Source organism: Ceratotherium simum, chromosome 6 (genome assembly GCF_057802395.1).
Source record: "Ceratotherium simum simum isolate JZ-2026a chromosome 6, ASM5780239v1, whole genome shotgun sequence".
NCBI classification, from domain to species: Eukaryota; Metazoa; Chordata; class Mammalia; order Perissodactyla; family Rhinocerotidae; genus Ceratotherium; species Ceratotherium simum.
This window is the reverse complement of record NC_141905.1, coordinates 73,749,626-73,771,045: the sequence shown is the minus strand read 5'-3', so window position 1 is coordinate 73,771,045 and position 21,420 is coordinate 73,749,626. Positions and strand designations below refer to the sequence as shown.

The 21,420-nt window shown below is 38.2% G+C and overlaps 1 protein-coding gene across 4 annotated transcripts in view; it reads right to left on the bottom strand.

Moving 5' to 3' along the window:
* The window catches only part of ATRNL1 (attractin like 1), a 773,536-nt gene extending 755,576 nt beyond the window's left edge, over positions 1 to 17,960 (bottom strand). For 2 of the 4 annotated variants that reach the window (XM_087432666.1, XM_087432665.1), the window contains exon 1: positions 17,314 to 17,960. In XM_087432666.1, the coding sequence (XP_087288792.1) occupies positions 17,314 to 17,603 (290 nt within the window). In that variant the 5' untranslated portion in view covers positions 17,604 to 17,960. The remainder of the gene's footprint in view (positions 1 to 17,313) is intronic. The other 2 variants (XM_087432664.1, XM_004428173.3) reach the window with 1 other exon arrangement.
* Between the last annotated feature and the right edge of the window lie 3,460 nt (positions 17,961 to 21,420).

Here is a 21,420-nt window from a genome sequence, read left to right as displayed (position 1 = left end):
CAAACATTCAAAGAAGACTTAATATCCATCCTTCTCAAAGTCTTCCAAAAAATTGAAGAGGAGGGGAAGCTTCCTAATTCATTCTACAAAGCCAACATTACCCTGATATCAAAACCAGACAATGACAAAACAAAAAAAGAAAATTACAGGCCAATATCACTGATGAACATCGATGCAAAAATCCTCAACGAGATACTAGCAAATCAAATACAACAATACATTTAAAAGATCATATACCATGATCAAGTGGGATTTACTCCAGGGATGCAGGGATGGTTCAACATCCATAAATCAATCAACGTGATACACCACATTAACAAAATGAAGAATAAAAATTATATGATCATTTCAATAGATGCAGAGAAAGCATTTGACAAGATACAGCATTCATCTATGATAAAAACTCTGAATAAAATGGATACAGAAGGAAAGTATCTCAACATAATAAAGGACATATATGACAAACCCACAGCTAATATCATCCTCAAGGGAGAAACACTGACAGCTATCTAAGAACAGGAACCAGACAATGATGCCCACTTTCACCACTCTTATTTAACATAGTAGTGGAAGTCCTAGTCAGAGCAATCAGGCAGGAACAAGAAATAAAAGGCATCCAAATTGGAAAGGAAGAAGTGAAACTGTCACTATTTGCAGATGATATGATTTTATAAATAGAAAACCCTAAAGAATTCACCAAAAAACTTTTAGAAACAATAAATGAATACAGTAAAGTTTCAGGATACAAAATCAACATACAAAAATCAGTTGCATTTCTATAGACTAACAACGAAGTAGTAGAAAGAGAAATTAAGAATACAATCCCATTTACAATTGCAACAAAAAGAATAAAATACCTAGGAATAAATTTAACCAAAGAGGTGAAAGACCTGTACACTGAAAACTATAAAACCTGGTTGAAAGAAATTGGAGAAGACACAAAGAAATGGAAAGATGTTCCATGCTCTTGGATTGGAAGAATTAACATAGTTAAAATGTCCATACTTCCTAAAGCAATCTACAGATTCAATGCAACCCCTATCAAAGTTCCAATGACATTTTTCACAGAAATAGAACAAAGAATCCTAAAATTTACATGGATGAGAATCTTGTAAAAGCTATACCCCCCTGCCTAGAAAAATTCATATAAATAATATTTGTATACCAGTCTGAGGATTCACCAATCACTCACAGCCCATCCAGGAACCTGACATTAAAGACTCTGGTTATAATATACATTCAAATAATCAAAAAGCTCAGAGATAAAATATTGCTACATCATAGAGAAGTGTTTGATAAGCTTAGATTTTTCTTTTGGTATCTTTGTGTACTATAAAATGCACCCATTCTTATTAACTTTATAAAGGACAAGTAAGAACTCTGCAGAACAATAATCTCTTTTCACTGAAGAATGAAAAAGACATGACTGAGAAACTGAAAGAAACAGGCAGAACTTTAGAAGAGCTACAAGAATCAGCTTGGTCACTTAATGAATATGTTACTCAACCTCCCTAAGCCTCAGTTTCGTTGTGTAAAACAGTCATAACAGTAATACTTATTTATAAGATTGTTTTAAAAAAGTAATGAGATAAAACTTATCAAGTGTTCAGTAAAGCAGCAAAGCAAATCCATGTAAAGTTCATGGCAGATCGGCCGAAAGAGATCTCAAACCTCTATCAGTTTGGTACCAGAACTCACGATCTTAAGTAATATCTATGCTATCTGGAAATTCAGAAGACTATGAGTTTATAACTAAGGAGAAACTTCTTATTGAAGAGCAAAAGATAGCTTGATATGGAAAAAGAACCAGACAGATATGATTTGGCAACTCATCTGTCACTTAATAGCTGTCAGACTTTGCATAAATAATTGCTTCAGGTCTTTTATCCTCTATTCCCACTGAAAACAAGAATAACAATATCTACCCACAGGATCTTCATCAACAATAAAAAAGGTACTACATGTAAAAGCTTTTTCCACCGCATATACTACTTCTCCTCTAAACTCATAATTAGGGGCCGGCCCCGTGGCTTAGCGGTTAAGTGTGCACGCTCCGCTGCTAGCAGCCCCGGTTCGGACCCCGGGCGCGCACCGACACACTGCTTGTCTGGCCGTGCTGAGGCCGCATCCCACATACAGCAACTAGCAGGATGTGCAACTACAACATACAACTATCTACTGGGGCTTTGGGGAGAAAAAGCGGAAAAAAAGGAGGAAGACTGGCAATAGATGTTAGCTCAGGGCTGGTCTTACTCAGCAAAAAGAGGAGGATTGGCATGGATGTTAGTTGAGAGCTGATCTTCCTCACAAAAAAAAACAAACAAACTCATAATTTAAGTTTGGAAATGCTACTTTTAATGCTATTAATATTAGTCTTAGATGAAACAGAATAATAAATTATATTTTCTAGAAAAAATTTATTATTAGCATAATCATATTGTCAAAAAAGTATAAATGAAGCCTGGCATTAAACTTAATACATCAAAACATGGAAAATGCTCTTGAATTTTCTATTTTTTATAAGAGACATAGAGAATCAATTTCAAAGTTTCTAATTTACACAGTGTTTTTATTTTTTAAATGCTTATATTTTACCTATAAAATTAATAAGTATATCCCCCTCCCTACTGGGTGAGACCCTTCCACCATTCCTGCTCTGTACTAAGCAAATATCAGTAAAGCAGTAGCACCCCTGCCCTTTGTCACTGGGGGTACAGCAGCTGCAGAGACTGTGGGGTGGACCATCTCTGCCCTGCGCTAAGCAAATGCCAGCAGAATCAGCACCCTTCATCCTCCCAACTAGAGAATGGAAAGAGATTACAAACATGAGGAAGGCGAAAAGGCAATCCTTTAAATCTGTGTATGAAGTCCTGGGCACATCCTCAGGCAGCCCATATGTGAAACTGATCAGAATCAACACAGAAAAAACTTTTAGAACTGAACTACAGTATAGAATACCATCTGCGTTTCAGAATGGTCTCTGGGTATCAGACAAGCAGGCAAGAGCAGAATAGTACAGCCAAGGCTTTGGAAACTAAATTTGCATTCAAATCTCAGCACAACAGTGAGCCGGCACACTCCTAAGTATATACGCAAGAGAAATGAAAGGATATGTCCACACAAAAACTTGTACACAAAAATTCGTAGCAGCATTATTCATAATAGTCAAAAGGTAAAAACAACTCAAATGTCCAAGAACTGATGACTGGATTAACAAAATGTGGACTATCCATACCATGGAATATTATTCAGTAATAAAAAAGGAACGAAGTACTGATACATGCTACAACATGAAGGAAACTTGAAAATATGCTAAGTGAAAGAAGCCAATGACAAAAGACCACATAGTGTATGATTCTATTTATATGAAACATCTATAACAGGCAAATTCATAGAGAAAGTAAATTGGTGATTGCCCAGATTAGTGGAGTTGGTGGGCAGGGGAAAAATGGGGAGTGTCTGCTAACGGGTACAGCATTTCTTTATAGGGTGATGAAAAAGTTCTAAAATTAGATAATAGTAATGGTTGCACCACTCTCTAAATATACTAAAGACCATTGAATCATACACTTTAAAAAGGTGAATATTATGGTATGTAAATTATAACTCAATAAAGGTTTTATTAAAAAAGTGAAGGTCATGTATGCTGAACCAAAACAAGTTGACTGCCTCCCAAAACAGAATATTTAAATAAAAACCAGAGTCTCACGGACAACACTCAAAATATCCAGGATACAATCCAAAATTACTTGCCATACCAAGAAACAAGAAAATCTCACCTCATTTGAGAAAAGGTAATCAGCAGGTACCCTCACTGATATGACAAAGATGCTGGAATTAACTGTCAAGAATCTTAAAGTAGCTATCAGAAAAATGGCCCAACAAGCAGCTGCAGGTACTTTTAAAACAAATATAAAAATAAAAGTTTCAGTAAAGGAAGAGAAGACATAAAGAAGAATGAAATTAAAAATATAATAAATGAAACTTTTTATAGAAACTCACAAGATGGGCCCAACAGAATGGAGAAGATAGAGGAAAGAATCAGTGAACATAGAGATAAATAAATAAAAATCATCCAATATGAATAGAAAGAAAACAGACTGAAGGAAATGAACAAAGCCTTAGTGACCTAAAAGTCAATAACAAAAGGTCTAACATTTGTGTCATTGGAGTCACAGAAGGAGAGAAGAAAGAGTGTGGAGTTGAAGAAATATTTGAAGAAATGGTAATAGAAAATTATGCAAATTTTAAAAGAGATATACATCTACAGAGCAAGAAGCTGAACAAATAACAAATAAGATAAACTCAAAGAATTCTACACCCAGACACATCATAATCAAATTTCTGAAAACCAAAGAGAAAAAAAAGAAAGAAAGCCAGAGGAAAATGACACATTACCTAGAGGAGAACAACAATTTGAATGACAACAGATTCCTCATCAGAAACCTGGAGATCACTGCCTTAAATACTTCAGTTCTTGGGCAATGGAGAGATATGATCAGATTTGTGTTCTATAAAGCAAACTCTGGTAGCAATAAAGGATAAATCAGCAAGGCAAAAAATAGAAGCAGAGAGATCATTAAAGGGCTACTGCAACAATCCAAGAAAGAAAAAATTTAGGACTTTACTAGACAATGGCCATGGAGATGGAAAGAACGGCAAACCTTGAGAGAATGGCAGCAGCACATGCATGTACAGATGAACTCTTAAGAGAAACTCTGTCTTTCCAGCAAGAATAACTGGGAAAAGGTGCCCCTACAAGCCAAAGAGTATGGGGGGAATCCCAAGGAAGAAAGAATTGAAGATGGAAATATCCTAATTCTCAATCCGAGCTGCTCATGTGTGTGACAGACCTAAAAGTAGCTTAACAAAAGTTTTGAGAACTGAGTTAAAATTTACAAACATCCCACAAGTCTCAGACTAATCTCTCAGTGGCATGTGTGCATTCAGATCCAAAGGCTTTGAAAATGGAACTGAGATTAGAACCAGAAAGCAAGACAGAGAATTTGCTACTTGAACTGAACTGGTTAGTTGCCTACTAAATAAAAATAAATAAATAGATAGATAGATAAATCAACATTCTTCAAAGGATAACAGGACCCAGAACCTACACAACATAACATTCATAATGTCCAGAATAAATCCAAAATCACTTAACATACAAAGAACTAGAAAAATGTAACCAATTCTCAGGGGAAAAGATAATCAATGGATGTCAATCCTGAGAAGATTCAGAAATTGTAATCATCAGATAAAGATGTTAACTATTATAACTAGACTCCATGAGGCAAAGGTAAAGACACTTAAATGAAATGAAAAGTGAGAAGATGTCAACAGAGAAATACAAAGCAAAAAAAAGAACAAAACAGAAATGTTAGGACTGAAAAAAGACATCTTAAATTAAGAAATGACTGGATGGGTTCAAAAGTAAAATGGAGATGACGGATACAACAGTCAGTGAAGTTGATGATAGTTCAATATACATCAATAGAAATTATACAATCTGAAGAAAGATAAAATATTGAATAAAAAGAACAGAGCCTTAAGGACCTGTGGTGCTAAATCAAAAACCTAACACTAATGTCACTGAAGTCCCAGAAGGAGAGGAGAAAAAGACTGGTGCAGAAAAATATATTTGACAAAACGATGGTTAAAAACAAAATCCCAGGGGCTGGCCTGGTGGCGTAGTGGTTAATAAGTTCATACACTCCGCTGCGGCAGCCCAGGGTTCATTCACAGGCTCGGATCCTGGATACGGACCTACATACCGGTTATCAAGCCATGCTGTGGCAGGTGTCCCACATATAAAATAGAGGAAGATGGGCATGGATGTTAGCTCAGGGCTAAACTTCCCCACCAAAAAAAACACAAAAATCCCATATTTGGTGAAAGACATAAATGCAAATTCAATAAACTCAGCAAACCCTAACCAGGGTAAATTCAAAAAAGCTACATCCAGATACATCATAATCTGAACAGCTGAAAACAAAAGATGCAGAAAAATCTTGACAGCAGCTAGAGAAAAATGACATTATATATAGGAGATAAACAATTAGAATGACTGCAAATTTCCCATCAGAAACCATGGAGGCCAGAAGAAAGTCAAACAACATCTTTAAAATGCTGAAAGAAAAGAATTATCAACCTAGAATTCTATGCTTGCAAAAATATCCTTCAGTAAAGAAGGCAAAATAAAGATATTCTCAGATCAAGGAAAACTATGAAAATACATCAGCAGTAGTCATGCTCAAAAAGAAATGCAAAGGAAAGTGGTTCAGACTAAAGGGAAATGACCCTAGGAGGAAATTTATATCTTGAGAGAAAAACAAAGAGCAAAAGAAAGAGCAGATAGCTGAGAAAATATAAAAGACTATTTTTCCCTTGTACGTTCTTTATGATATGCATAATTGTTGGAAGAAAATTTATAACTTTATCTGATGGGGTTTGCCATACATGTAGATGCGATACGTATGACAATTATAGCAAAGGTCAGTGGAGAAGGATAAACGCATCTATCCAGTTCCCAAACTCCTTAATTTTACCTCAAGTAATATATTGTTAACTCCAAATAGACTATAAAAAGTTACCTATGCATACTGTAATCACTAGCACACTAGCATAGCCACTAAAAAATAATACAAAGACATATACCCCAAGGGCCAATAGAAAATTAAAATGGAATGCTAAAAAATATCCAAATATATTACATGTAAATAGTCTCAATAAACTAATAAAAAGACAGAAATTATTATAATGGCTTAAATATATATATATACACATACACACACACATACAAACACACACACACAATTCTTTCCGAGTCAAAAAAAACATCATGCAAACAATAATCAGAAAAAAGCTAGAGCGGCTATTAATATCAACATAGATTTCAAAGCAAAAACAATTACCAAAGAAAAAGAGGGATAAAATTATATTATAATGAATGGGTCAGTTCACCAAAAAGATACAATTCTAATCGTATATGCACCTACCAAAAAAGCTTCAAAATACAAGATGGAAAACTGATAAAAGTGAAAGGACACAGATAAATCCATAATTACAGTTGGAGACTTCAAGGCTCCTCTCTCAGTAATCCACAGAACAAGTAGACCGAGTATCAGTAGGATAGAGAAGATCTGAACAACACCAACAACCAATCTGACCTACTTCACATTCTATAACTCTCCACTCAACAGCAGAATACACATTCTTTCACCTGCAAATGTAATATTCACAATACACCATATTTTGTCCAAAAAACAAGTCTTAACAAATTTATAAGAACTGGAATCATACAAGGTATGTTCTTTGAACATAATGGAATTTAACTAGAAATAAGTAAACAGAAAAATCTCTGGTAAATCCCCAAATATTTGGAAATTAAAAGAAACAGTTCTACGTAAGCCAAAGAGAATGTCTCAAGGAAAATTAGAAAGTGCATTGAACCGAATACAAATGAAAGTACTACATATCAAAATATGTGAGATACAGCTAAAGCGGTGCTTAGAAGAACATGGATAGCATTAAAACGCTCTTCTTAGAAAGAAAGAAACATGGGGCCGGCCCGGTGGCGCAAGCGGTTGGGTGCGCACGCTCCGCTGCGGCGGCCCGGGGTTCGCTGGTTCGGATCCCGGGCGCGCACCTACGCACTGCTTGGCAAGCCATGCTGTGGCGGCGTCCCATATAAAGTGGAGGAAGATGGGCACGGATGTTAGCCCAGGGCCGTCTTCCTCAGCAAAAAAAAAAAAAAAAAAAAAAGAAGAGGGTGGGCGGATGATAGCACAGGGCTGATCTCCTCACCAAAAAAAAAAAAAAAAAAAAAAGAAAGAAAGAAACATCTCAAATTAATGATCTAAGCTTTTCATCTTAAAAAACTACAATGAGAAAAACAAATTAAAATCAAAGAAAGGAGGAAGCAATGAAACTGAAAACAACAACAAAAGAAAAAATAGCGAGAATCAATTAAGCCAAACACATATTCTCTGAAAAGATCAATGACATTAAGAACATCTAGCCAGACTAAGCAAGAAGAAAGAAAATGTAAACTACCAATATAAGAAATGGAAGAAGAAATATCACTAAAGACCCCACAGACTTTAAAAGGATAATAAGGGAATATTACAAACAAGTTTATGCCCATAAATTTGAAAACTCAGATGAAATGGACCAATTCTCTGTAAAGCACAATCTACTAAAACTCACTCAAAAAGAAATAGATAAAATGAATATCCCTATATCAACTAAAGAAATTGAATTCATAGTTGCAAGCCTTATCACGAAGAAAATGCCAGGCCCAGATGTCATCACTGATAAATTTTACCAAACATTTAAGAAAAAAGTAATACCAATTCTACATAAAATCTTCCAGAAAACAGAAGAAGAGGGATCACTTCCTAACTAATTTTATAAGGCTAGCATTACCATGATAAGAAAACCAAAGAAATTACAAGAAAATAAAATTACAGAGCAATATCTCACATGAACACAGAAGCAAAAATCCTCAACAAAATATTAACAAATCAAATCCAGCAATATATAAAAAGTATAATATATTATGACCAAGTGGGGTTTATCCCAGGAATGTAAGGCTGATTAAACATTTTGAAAATCAATCAATTTAATTCACTAATACCAACAAACTAAAGAAGAAAATCCAAATGACTATCTCAATAGATACAGAAAAAATGTGATAAAAATTCAACATCTATACAGGATAAACTCTCAAAATTAGGAAGAGTAGGTAACTTCCTTAACCTAATAAAGGGCATTTACAAAAAGCCTGCAGCTAACACGATACTTAAGGTTTAAAGACTGAATGTTTTCCACCTAAGATTGGGAACAAAGCCAAATTACACACTCTTATTCTCTTCTTCAACACCAGGCTGAAGGTCCTAACCAGTACAATAGAGCAAGAAGAAAAATAAAGGGCTTATAATTGGAAAGGAAGAAGTAAACCATCTCTATTCAGAGACAATATGATTGTCTATGTAGAAAACCCCAAGGAATCTACAAAAAAAAACTACTGAAACTAAGTGGTTTAGCAACATTGCAAGATACAAGGTCAATATACAAAAATCAACTGTATTTCCATTTAATGAAAATGAACAACTGGAAATTGAAATTAAAAGAAACACTACCAATTACAATTGCATCAAAGAACATAAACTATTTAGGTATAAATCTAACAAAATATATGCAGGACCTGTACCTGATAACTACAAAACACTGATGCAAGAAACCAATGAAAACCTAAATAAATGAAGAAATATATATGGGGCCGGCCCGGTGGCGCAAGCGGTTAAGTGCGCGCGCTCCGCTGCGGCGGCCCGGGGTTCGCTGGTTCGGATCCCGGGCGCGCACCGACACACTGCTTGGCAAGCCATGCTGTGGCGGCGTCCCATATAAAGTGGAGGAAGATGGGCACAGATGTTAGCCCAGGGCCGTCTTCCTCAGCAAAAGAAGAGGAGGATTGGCGGATGTTAGCACAGGGCTGATCTCCTCACCAAAAAGAAAAAAAAAAGAAATATATCATGTTGACAGACTAGATCAACTACAGATTGTCTAGATGTCAATTCTTCCTAACATGATCTCTTGAGTCAACACAATCTCAATCAAAATCCTAGCAGGATTATTTTTTTGTTTGTTTTTAGAAATTGACAAACTGATTCTAAAATTTATGTGTAAAGGCAGATGAACTAGAATAACCAAATGAATTTCCAAAAATAGAAATAGACTTGGAGGAATCTATCTAATTTTAAGACTTACTATAAAGATACAGTAGTCAAAACAGATATAGAATTCCAAAAAGACAGACACATGGATCAATGGAACAGAATAGAGTCAAGAAATAGTTATAGAGATAGAGATTTCCAACTGATTTTCAACAAAGGTGCAAAGAAATCAACGAAAAAAAGATAGTCTGTTCAACAGATGGTCATTGCATAATGTAAAAGGGATCAATTTATCAAGAGGATATAATACAAAATGTATGCACCTAATAACAGAGGTTCAAAATATATGAAGCAAAAACAGATAAGACTGTGGAGAGAAACATACAAATACAAAATTATAATTGAAGATTTCAATACTTCTCTCTCAATAACTGATAGAAATAGACAGAAAACTGGAAAGGTTTTAGAAAACTTCAATGAAACTATCAACCAGTTGACCTAACTGAAATTTACAGAACACTCTATGCATCAATAGGGTAACACACATTCTTTTCACATGTACAAGCAATATTTACAAAGACAGACAATATTCTGGCCAATAAATTTTAATGGATTCTAGTCATATAGCCCGATATATATTAAATAAATTGAACCTGTAGTTATATATATTAAATAAATTGGATTTATATTAAATAAATTGAATTTGGAATTAAAGAAAACTCCAGGCCTCAAGAGTTTCACTGGTGGATTCTACAAACATATATTGAAGAAATAATGCCAACTCTACACAACTCTTCCAGCAAATTGACCAGGAAGGTCCCAGCTCATTCTATGAGGCCAGCATTACCCTGACTCTAAAGTCAGACAAAGATATTACAAGAAAACTACAGACCAATAGCCTTCATGAACATATATATAAAAACTCTAAATAAAATCTAAAAAGTCAAATCCAAACAATACTTAAAAGAGGAAAATGTATCAATTCAGATGCAGTTCATCTCAGGAATGTAAGGTTGGTTTAACGTTCAAAAATTAAGCAATGTAATTCATCATATTAAGAAACTTAAAAAGAAAAATAATATTATCATCTCAACAAATGCAGAAAAAGTATTTAACATAATCCAATATTCATTTCTAACAAAAACTCTCAGCAAACTAGGAATAGAAAGGAACTTCCTCAATGTGGTAAAAGGGATTTACAAAAAAATTACAGATAACATCCTACTTAATGGTTAAAGATTGAATATTTTCCCCCTAAATCAGGAACAAGACATGGTTGACCACTCTCACCAACTCTATATATCATTGTAAAGGAAGTTCTAGCCAGTGAAATAAGGCAAGAAAAAGAAATAAAAGGCATCCAGATTGCAAAGAAAGGAGTAAAGGTATCTTTATTTGCAGACAACATAATCAACTATATAGAAAATCGTAAGGAATCTACAAACATCTACTACAATAAGTGAGTTTAGCAAGATTGAAGGATACAAAATCAACATACAAAAATTAGTGGTATTTCCATATAATAACAACAAACAATCAGAAACTGAAACTAAAAAAAACACACATTTACAACAGCATCAAAATATATTAAATACTTAGGGAAAAATCTGACAAAAGAGTTTTAAGAACTATTCACTGAAAATTTTAAAATATTGCTGAGAGACTAAAGAAGACCTAAATAAATGGGGAGATATACCATGTTCATGGATCATAAAACTCAATATTGATAAGCTACCAACTGTCCCCCAAATTGATCTAGAGATTCAACACAATCCCAAATAAAGTCCCAGCAGGCTTTCGTGTAGAAATTGACAAACTGATTCTGAAAATCATACGGAAACGCAAAGGACTTAGAGTAGTCAAAATAACTGGAAAAGAACAAAATTGAAAGACTCACACTTACTGAATTCAAGACTTATAAAGCTACAATAATCAAGACATTGTTGTCTTGACGTACAAATAGACTAAGAGATCAATGGCACAGAGTAGAGTCCAAAAATAAGACACACAAATATATGAACAAATGGTTTGGACCGGCCCCGTGGCTTAATGGTTAAGTGCGCGCGCTCCGCTACCAGCGGCCCGGGTTCGGATCCCAGGCGCGCGCCAACGCACCGCTTCTCTGGTCATGCTGAGGCCGTGTCCCACATACAGCAACTAGAAGGACCTGCAACTATGACATACAACTATCTACTGGGGCTTTGGGGAAAAAAAAAAAAGGAGGAGGATTGGCAGTGGATGTTAGCTCAAAGCCGGTCTTCCTCAGCAAAAAGAGGAGGATTAGCATGGATGTTAGCTCAGGGCTGATCTTCCTCACACACAAAAAAAATATATATGAACAAAGGTGTAAAACTATTTTAGCAGGGAAAGGCTATCCTTTCAACAAATGGTCCTGGAACAACTGAATATCCATACACAAAAAAAATGAATTGAGTTCCATACTTTTCACCATATGCAGAAATTAACTCAAAATACACTATAAACCTAAATGTAAATTCTAAAACTACAAAAGGTCTAGGAAAAAAAATCAAAGAATTTTTGGTTTAGACAAAGGTTTCTTAGACATAACACCAAAAGCACAATCCATAAAAGAAAAAAATGATAAACTGGAATTCATCAAATTTAAAACTTCTTTTCTTTGAAAACATTATCAAGAGAATGAAAAGACACCCCCCGGCCTGGGAGAAAATATTTGCAAATGATATATCTGATAAGGAACTAGTATCCAGAATACGTAAAGAACTCATCAAAATCAGTAAGAAAGAAAAAAATAATTTAAAAAATGTGCAAAAGATTTGAACAGACACCTCACATGACAAGGTGCTAAACACCATTAGTCATTAGGGAAACGTAAATTAAAACCACAGTGAGATACCACTATATACCTATTAGAATCGCTAAAATTTAAAAGACTGACCATACCAAATGTTGGCAAGGATGTAAATTAACTAGAACATTCATACACTGCTGGTGGGAATGGAAATGATACAACTATAGTCTGTCATTTTGTTAAAAAGTTTAACATATATCCACCATATGATCCACCCATTCCACTCTTAGGTATTTACCCAAGAGAAATGAAAGCATATGTCCATACAAAGACACCTACATAAAACTTCAGGGGAGCTTTATACCGAATAGCCAAAAATTGTAAACAACCCAAATGCCCATCACTAGATGAATGATAAATTGTGGCATACCCATACATTACACTACTATTCAGGAATTAAAAGGAATAAACTTCTGATACACGATTAATGAATCTCAAATTAAATACACTGTATGAAAGAAGCCAGACAAAAAGGAGTACACAATGTATGATTCCCCTTATATGAAATTCTAGAAAATGCCAACAAATCTATAGTGACAGAAAGCAGATTAGTAGTTGCCTGGGGACAGGGTGAGGCAGCAGGAAGGAAGGGGGGGGATTACCAAGGGGCACATGGAACTTTTGGGTGTGATAGATATTTTTATGATCTTGATTACGGTGACAGTTTCAGAGGTGTATACATATGTCAAAACTTTTTAAATTGTACAGCTTATTGCATGTCAATTATACCTCAATAAAGCTCTTAAAAATAATTTAAAGGAAAAATTACAATTGTAATTAAATAATTCATTTTGAAAGTATTAAAAAGGAAAAATAGTGCTGTAGAATATATAATAAGGAGTAATGCAGTCTGAGGAGTCAAAAAAGCCTCCTTTAGTTACTAGTACAAACTAAGATTTGAAGGATGTTTGATAATCAGCCAAGCAAAGACCAGACAGCAAAGAGGGTTCAGAGAGAAGTAACAGCATGTGTGAAATTTCCTGAGGCCAAAAGGAATGTGACACTTTCAAGGAACTTTAAAAGACCAGTGCAAACAAAAAGGAGGGGTGAGTCTAATCTGCTAAAGGAGCCAAATCACCAGACACATGGTCTTGAAAACCATGCCACTACAAGCAACTTACTTTATCAATTTAGGATCTTAGAAACACTCAATTTAAATTATTTTAGATTGCTACTGTGTGATTATATGGTTTAATAATGTAAAAAAAAAAAGAAAACATGGGTATAAATTAGTTTGAAATAAAGAAGACTTGAGGACAGGGAACATTCAATTTAACTTTATAGTTACTGATAGTTTCCCTACTATTAATAAAAAGAATTCCAAATATACGTGTGTGTGTGTATACATACACACATTTTTTTTTAATAGTAGCTTAGGAAAAATATTTACACATTTAACCCTGTCCCTTTTTGTTTACAATAGCAACCTCGTTCCTGATATTACATCTTCATTTTCCTGTCACTAGAAATAGAATACTTCCATAACAAAGGTGTAAAATTCAGTATCCCTATCTGACTAACCTAAGAGGTTAAAAAAAATCTATATCCTTGAACATATAAGAGTTAATAGATGATTTTAGGAAAATATTTTCATAAATGTGTTTTAATAATAAATTTACATTTATAAAATATTCACAATATGAGATATTTTCCAATCTCAGAGCATTAGTTTAGGTTACTTGGTTTACCTTAAGAGAAATTAGAAGTCATAGGTTCCTAAGTCACACTAGCAAGAAAATGTCTAAGTTCAGACAAAATATAAATTTATATAAACATAAATCTCAACTACTCTACAAAAATAATTCTTAAGAACTAGCTTCTAAAAGAGAATGTCATTCATTCAAGTAGTTTATAGCAAAGTGTTTTCTAGCCTAATGTTATACTAAGCCACTCAAGTAAATATAATTCAAATTAACATATATCATATCCTTAATTATTATATTTCAAATGGCACTATCCTTTCTGATTCTCAGTCCTAACTCTTTCAGCCTGGCTTTACCTGAAGATCAGTGTTCATTCTGTTTTACCTATGCAAGGAATGGCTTGTAATTCTGAGTGTTTTATTCTTTTCAATTGGAAACAGATAAAAGACTGGAATCAATACAAAGAGAACTGAAGTACCACTTTTGATACCATATTTGCTTCTGCATTTCTCCCCCAACCACCAATCTTCCATTCTAAGGAAGCATTTGAAGAATACTCTTATTCCCTAGTGAAATCCCTATAGTAGAAAAAAAGCTAAGTTACCATGGAACCAGCCAATTAATTTTGACACCTGCTTACCACGATTGATCACTTTTGATGTCTGTTGTTAGGTTGCTATCCTTCAGTTTAGTAAAAGATTTTCAAGATAATTAATGAAGTGAGAATTTCCAGTTAAAGTCTTTCCCACTGTGTTATTACTTCAGATGCTGGATAAAATAAGCCACCATCCGCAAATAAACCTTTCTTAGCTTAGCATGTACTTTACCAGGAAGAATTCTTTTCTTCTAAATTGATTCTTCCCTTTAACATTAAACACCACATTTTCTTTACCCCTAAGAGTATACATAACAAAACAGAGTTGTACCAGCTATATTTACTCTAATTAATAGCTTGTATTCCACAGAGAAATGAAAAACTACTTACCAATAGAGTACAATGAATCATAGGAAATAAAAGCTGCCATGGAAACGATGAATATTCAACAATTAGTTCAGGGTTTATTGTTATTTAACTATATCTATATTTAAAAAAAGCTATTCCTCTTTTACTCACTAATGTCTTATGTTTATGAACACCATTTCTCTATGTTACTTAAGCTAGTTTTAACTTGATCTTTGATCATTCCTACTAACTGGGACAACATCTGCTAGTGAGGTCACAGCCTGCTGATCTAGCTGATTAACGTTCAAGATCCACTACTATAAAACGTAGGGAGAAGCATCTCAGGACTGCAGCAATTTTTGTCCTCTTTAGACAAATGGTGCGGATCCACCCACACAAAGGTCAATATCCCTAAAATATATATAAATCAGGTAATCTTCCTATTTATGTATAAAAGATGTAAAAAAATGGATGGGGTTTTCTTCATTGTTGGCTGCCAGTATGTTATGTTCAAAATTCTCTCTTGCTAGGTAAAGAGGCTGGCTGCTATTGTGATAGCAAAAGTTGAAGAATACTTAAGTAAAAAAGGCTACTAACAAGCACAATTCAATAAAATACCTTTCCTCATCTTGAAACACTTTCTAAAACTTTTAATTAGCACCTCTCCCAAATTTTAAAAAAATGTATTTTAAAAACTACAGTACTATATTAATTTGAGAAAATATGAAAACATTTCAACCAATTGCTGCAAATGAATTTCAGAAAACATCATTTTGGGATTTCACTTCCAAAAACCTCCTGCAAATTATTTTAAATAGTAGGATCTACCTAAAATTAAAAAGTGCCATTTAAAAGAATACATTTTTACAATGAGTTTTATGGGGCATTGTTTTACCCAGCAACAGTTAAAAAAAAAAAAAAAGCAAAATATGCTGTGTTTAAAACTTGCAAGAAATTTTCCTATAATATATTAATAAGGTGAACCATAACCCTACATTGGCCTTAGAGCCCAAGAGACATTTCACTCAGATTTTGCTATCATCCTGACAAAAAATATAAGTAATCTACATAGTGTAATTTCAGAGCCAGAAACCAGCCAGCAAACTTCATACCAAAGTTACCTAGAAGACTAAGAACTTAAGGACTATTACCTGCAAGTTGTCAGATGGCTATCCCAAACGCCTCAACTATCTTATTAGCTGCTCCCCCACATTCACCCATTTCTTTTCATATCTGGCAGGAACGCAAAAAACATCAACCAATAGGGGGAAAGTCTCTTTACTGTTGTAAAGCAAACTCCTTAGGGCCTTAAGCTTCAGAAAAACCAAAGTGATGCTCCCACATAACAGCTGATGGTGAAATAACCAGTTAGAAAAATCCATTATCTTCACCACATTAACAAGTCCGGGTATTTCATCCTTTTATCTAACCCAAAGTCACTCTTGTTTTTCTCAATTCGAGTGTCCCAGCAAATTCCACATAGTATATCGGAAAAAGGAAACATTCTAGAGTTAAACTGGCTGATTTGTAATCATGACTCGGCCCTTACTACTGTGTAATCTTGGGCAAACTGCTTAAATTCATTGCCTCGGTTTCTCTCTGTAAATCCAGTAAAACAATTCTAGTAACTCACAGAGTTGTTGTGAGGAATAAATGAGATAATCCACGGAAGGCGCTTAGAACGGTGTTTGGCACATAGTAAGCCCATCATAAACTCTACTTATGATCACTATTATTGCTAAATAAACTGAAAATGTCAGCTGTGGCTGCCTCTAGGGAGACGAGGAGGATGGGAAAGAGGAAGGTACTGGTAGACCATAACTTTTAACCTTTACACTTCTGTATTGTTTGAATTTTATCACAATGCGCAAGTGTTTCATGAGTTACTTGCATAATTTTTGCTTAAAAAACAGTGTCCTAACAAAATGGTGTTTGGCACCGTAACTGAGTGTGGACACGTTGTTGATGAGCAGGGACCCCAGAAGTCGCTGCGGACCTCTGGACCATCGGGAAAGGCTTCGCTTCCACGGCGGTCAGTGCTCCGCGCGGGGCCGGGAGTCCCCGAGGCGCGCGGGCTGGAGGGGCAGCGCGGGCCCCGCTCCCACCGCTCCCGCCACGCGCTGCGGGTCCCTCCAGGCCCGGGGACCCGAGGCCGCGGGGGTCGGGGGCAAGACCGCGACCGGCGCGGGGCAGGGCTGAGGTTCGGGGTCCGGCGAAGACACTTACTTGAACCTGCCCTGGCAGTGCTGGCACTGGTCCCCCACCCAGCCCGGGTCGCAGAGGCAGGTGGAGTTGACACAGCGGCCCGAGAAGCAGGAGCTGGTCCTCTCGCACGGCTTAGACTGGGACACCTGCGCGTAGAGCGCCAGGTAGAGGAAGCCATAGCACAGCAGCCGGCTGTTCCCGTCCAGCAGCCAGGAGGAGGCGCCCCCGCCGCCGCCCGCCGGCCGAGCCCTCCACAGTCCCGGGGACGCCGGCTGCGGGGGGCCAGTGCGGGCCCGGCCCCCCGGCTCCATCTTCCCCGGCGCCCCTGCCCGGGGAGGGGGCTGCGCTCGCGGGCGCGGACAGGGATGTTCCTGAGGGGAAAGCCGGCCGGAAAAAACCGGGCCGCCGCCGCCGCTTCTCCTCCTCCTCACCGGCGCCTGCCCCAGTCCCGCTGCCCAGTCAGGAGGGACAGATCCCAATCGCTGTCGCCTCCGCTCGGCTCTCTCCAGTCGCACTCGAGCATCGCCTCTCCGACTGCTGACCTTGTCCTCAGCGGGCCGACCCACTGCCGCGGCGCCCGGGGCCCGGCCGGAGGCGGGGAGCCGGCGGCGCAGGCTGCGCGGGGCGCTCCGGAGGGGACCTGCGCGTGGGGGGGAGGGGACCCCGTGCGCGGCCCCGCCTCGCCCGCCGCTCGCGCCAACTGCCTCGGCTCACAGCCCCGCGCGCCCGGGAGGGCGGGGGCCAGCGGGAGCCCCGAGGTGGGCGCGCCCAACGCGGGAGGGGGGATTCGGGAAGCGGGGGTCAGCCTCGCAGCGCCCGGCCGGCGGCCGGCGGCCCCCCAGCAGCCATTTTCTCTCGCATGCCGCTAGCCCGCCGCCACGGCTGCTACTGGAGCCTGCGGTGCGCTGGGCTGCCTCCCCCAACTCGCGCGTGCCCACGCTCCCCCCCGCAGGCCTCGCGCCGTGGTCTCGCCCCGCCCTGACAGGGACCAGGGACTCCCCCGCGCGCGTCCACCCCGCCCGGCCCGCGTGCAGAGGGGAGGCTGGCACCCCAGGTGTGGCCTGCGTGCCCCCGGTGCCCTTCCCCTCGGCGCGTCGGGGAACCCCACCCCACGCGCACCACGCGCCTCCTGAGCCCCCCCAAACGAAAGATCAGATCGGGACCCGCTTCGCAGCTTCAGCAAAGAAGCCCTTCCCGTCCGCCGTCTACAGCTGCAAAAGTGCAGCGCTTTTTCCCCAGCTCTTCCCCCTTCCTCCGCGCCATCCTCCTGCCTAGTTCCTTTTTTCTTAAAAGAGAAAAACTCCAGCAACACACAAAGAGCTGAGCATGTGCAGCAGCAAAAGTCTTAAAGGCACCGCAGTCCGACCACGTTGTGGGGTCCGCAAGAACTGGGAGGGGCGGGGGTTAGGAACTGCGAGGGTCGTGCAGCCGTTTCCGCGGAGGGACCTCTCCGAGGTGGAGCTCTTTCTTCCACGGAAAGAATGACTCCCCCGCCCCCAACAAAGAGCTGCGAGCCCCGGGGCGCGCCCCCCTTTCCGACGCTGCCTCGGAACCCCAGGTATCTCCTTTTCTGCTTGTCAGTGTTTCCTTCTCCATCTGGGACAATATTGTGCCTTCAAAAATATTGCCACATCGGGGCTTTTTTTAGAAGAGCCTAAATGATGCCCTGAAAAGAGCCGTTTTCCTTCCTCAGCGGCAGTCTTTCCTCCTTTAGATGACTTGTCAAGATTTGATGGCATATGCTGAAATTTTCGCTTTGTACTTTTGTGCCTTCTCTAAACAGGCTACTTGAACCCTTGAGAAAGGAAGGTGAACACAAATTGTAGCCATGTACACTCGAGTTACAGCAATGTTACTGGATCCGCACCAAAGAAGACCAGGCAGTATGAATTTGCAATCTACCAAAGGCATTTCTGACAGCAAAAGGAGAGAAAGTTTTAGTTGTAACCATACAGTCATAATATTGTTAAGATTCAACTCATGTTTATTTGGGGCATAATGTACCCATGTCATCTCTTTTAATCTCTGTTATCCCCACTTTGCAAATGAAATCCTCCATTAACCCTATTTTGTAGATGAGGGTATAGTGACTCAAAAAGGTGGAAAGATTTGTCAATGGCAGGTTAGGATAAGTAATGAACCGAGGTTTAAACACAAGTCCTCTGACTTGCATGCTTTTTCCACTATTTACCAGGCTGTTTCTATTAGCAGATGCTTTGTTCTACTTTGGTGAATAAAATGTAAGTGTTGGCTTGGTTTGCAAATACCTCAGCAGTGACTTAAGGAGGAAAACAAATGTCCAGAAAGAGGTGGCTCCTTTGAAAGTAAAAAAGAAAAAGGAAAACCATGATTTTCATTTATATAACAAAACAAATCACAATTCCCCCATAATATCAGTACCAAAAATGTCATCTTTTTTGTGTGTGTGAGGAAGATCAGCCCTGTGCTAACATCTGCCAATCCTCTTTTTTTTTTTTTTTTGCTGAGGAAGACTGACCCTGAGCTAACATCTGTGCCTATCTTCCTCCACTTTATATGCGAGGCTGCCACAGCATGGCTTGCCAGGCGGTGCATCAGTGCACGCCCGGGATCCGAACGGGCGAACCTCGGGCTGCCACAGCGGAGCGCGCGCAATTAACCGCTTGCGCCACCAGGCTGGCCCCAAAAATGTCATCTTTAAACCTAAAAAGTAGGACAGCCCTTTCTTCCTTTCTCATCTTTTCATTATCAGAATGACCCTTAGAGACTACCTGGGATGGGGGAAGAAGGAGAGAACATTCTCCAAGAAACAAAAGGAGGATATGGTTCTGGATCAGACCTTTTAATTTCCATGACTATAAAATCCAGAAGAACTCCTTCTAGTATTAGCCATACATGAACAATCAATCTCTGCTGCCTTCTTCATTCTTCTCCTCATGCCAGCCAAAGTTTAGAGTCAGCCACATCTTTCTCACATCTAATGTAGCGTTCCTTTCAGACATGTGGAAAGTGGCCAAGCTCTTAAAGCCATCACTGAGTGCAAAGGTAATTCAGAGGGTACACAGGAGCCACTTGAACAGGAGAGATCAGTGCTCAGCCACATACTGACTGTAGCCTATATTTGAGAAAAGAGTTCGCCCATTAAAAATATATATCTTTTAATGTTCTAACCACTACAGTCAGCTCACTACTTCACATTACACTGAAGAACATGCAGCCCCACAGGCCTCCTCTCAACATTGCCTTTAGAATCAAGCTGAATGTATTCATATAAAATTATTCTCATAAGGATCTCACAGGATTTCCACTTGCCCTATATCCTATTTTTCTTTCAGACTCTTTTGGTCAACATTTACTGAGTAACTATTATGAATTTAAGCAAGAGAAAACAGAGATGAATAAAACATGATTTCTACCCCTGGATAAGCATATTTTCTATTAGGCTCACTAGACTGAGAGTTGCTTATACAGTTGAGGGTCGAATATTTTACAAATATAGACACAGAAAACTTAAATGATTTACAAACATCACACAAACTGTGACTGATAAAACTTGCCCAGAATCTTGACTAATGTTTCAGTATCATCTATGATCAAGAAATTTTAAAACTCCAACATGATGTTATCTCTTGTTTTCAAAGTAGAGTCAGCATCCTAGCATTGCTATGTGACACTACAATAATTCATCATATTGGTAATAGCAGTCATAAATCCAGCAGAAAGGTAAAAATTTACTCCAAAGAGGTAGTGGGGGAAAGGTCAGTTTTACTGAAGTAGAATGAAGCTGTTAAGATTGGAATTATCTGTTAAAATTTCTACAAGAGGAAAGATTAGAAAGTTTTATTTGTTTTCTCCACAATTAGCCTTATATCAGGAGTTTTAGATATTTTGGGGAGTGTATTTCATTTCCATTCATACCACTTCACAATAGTACTATAGTATCATGGGCAAAAATCTAAGGCTTCACATCACCAAATTGTTTGAAGGAAATTCAAATGATTTTTTTTAAGGCACAAGATAAATGATAGATCCACTGATCTCTTGATTGCTGCTCTAAAAGTAGAAGATCCTATTTGAACTAATGAACCAAAGCAGCCCCTTCTCAGTTCCTTGACTGTAGAATAGTCTCTGCTCTGGTTCTTGTTCATC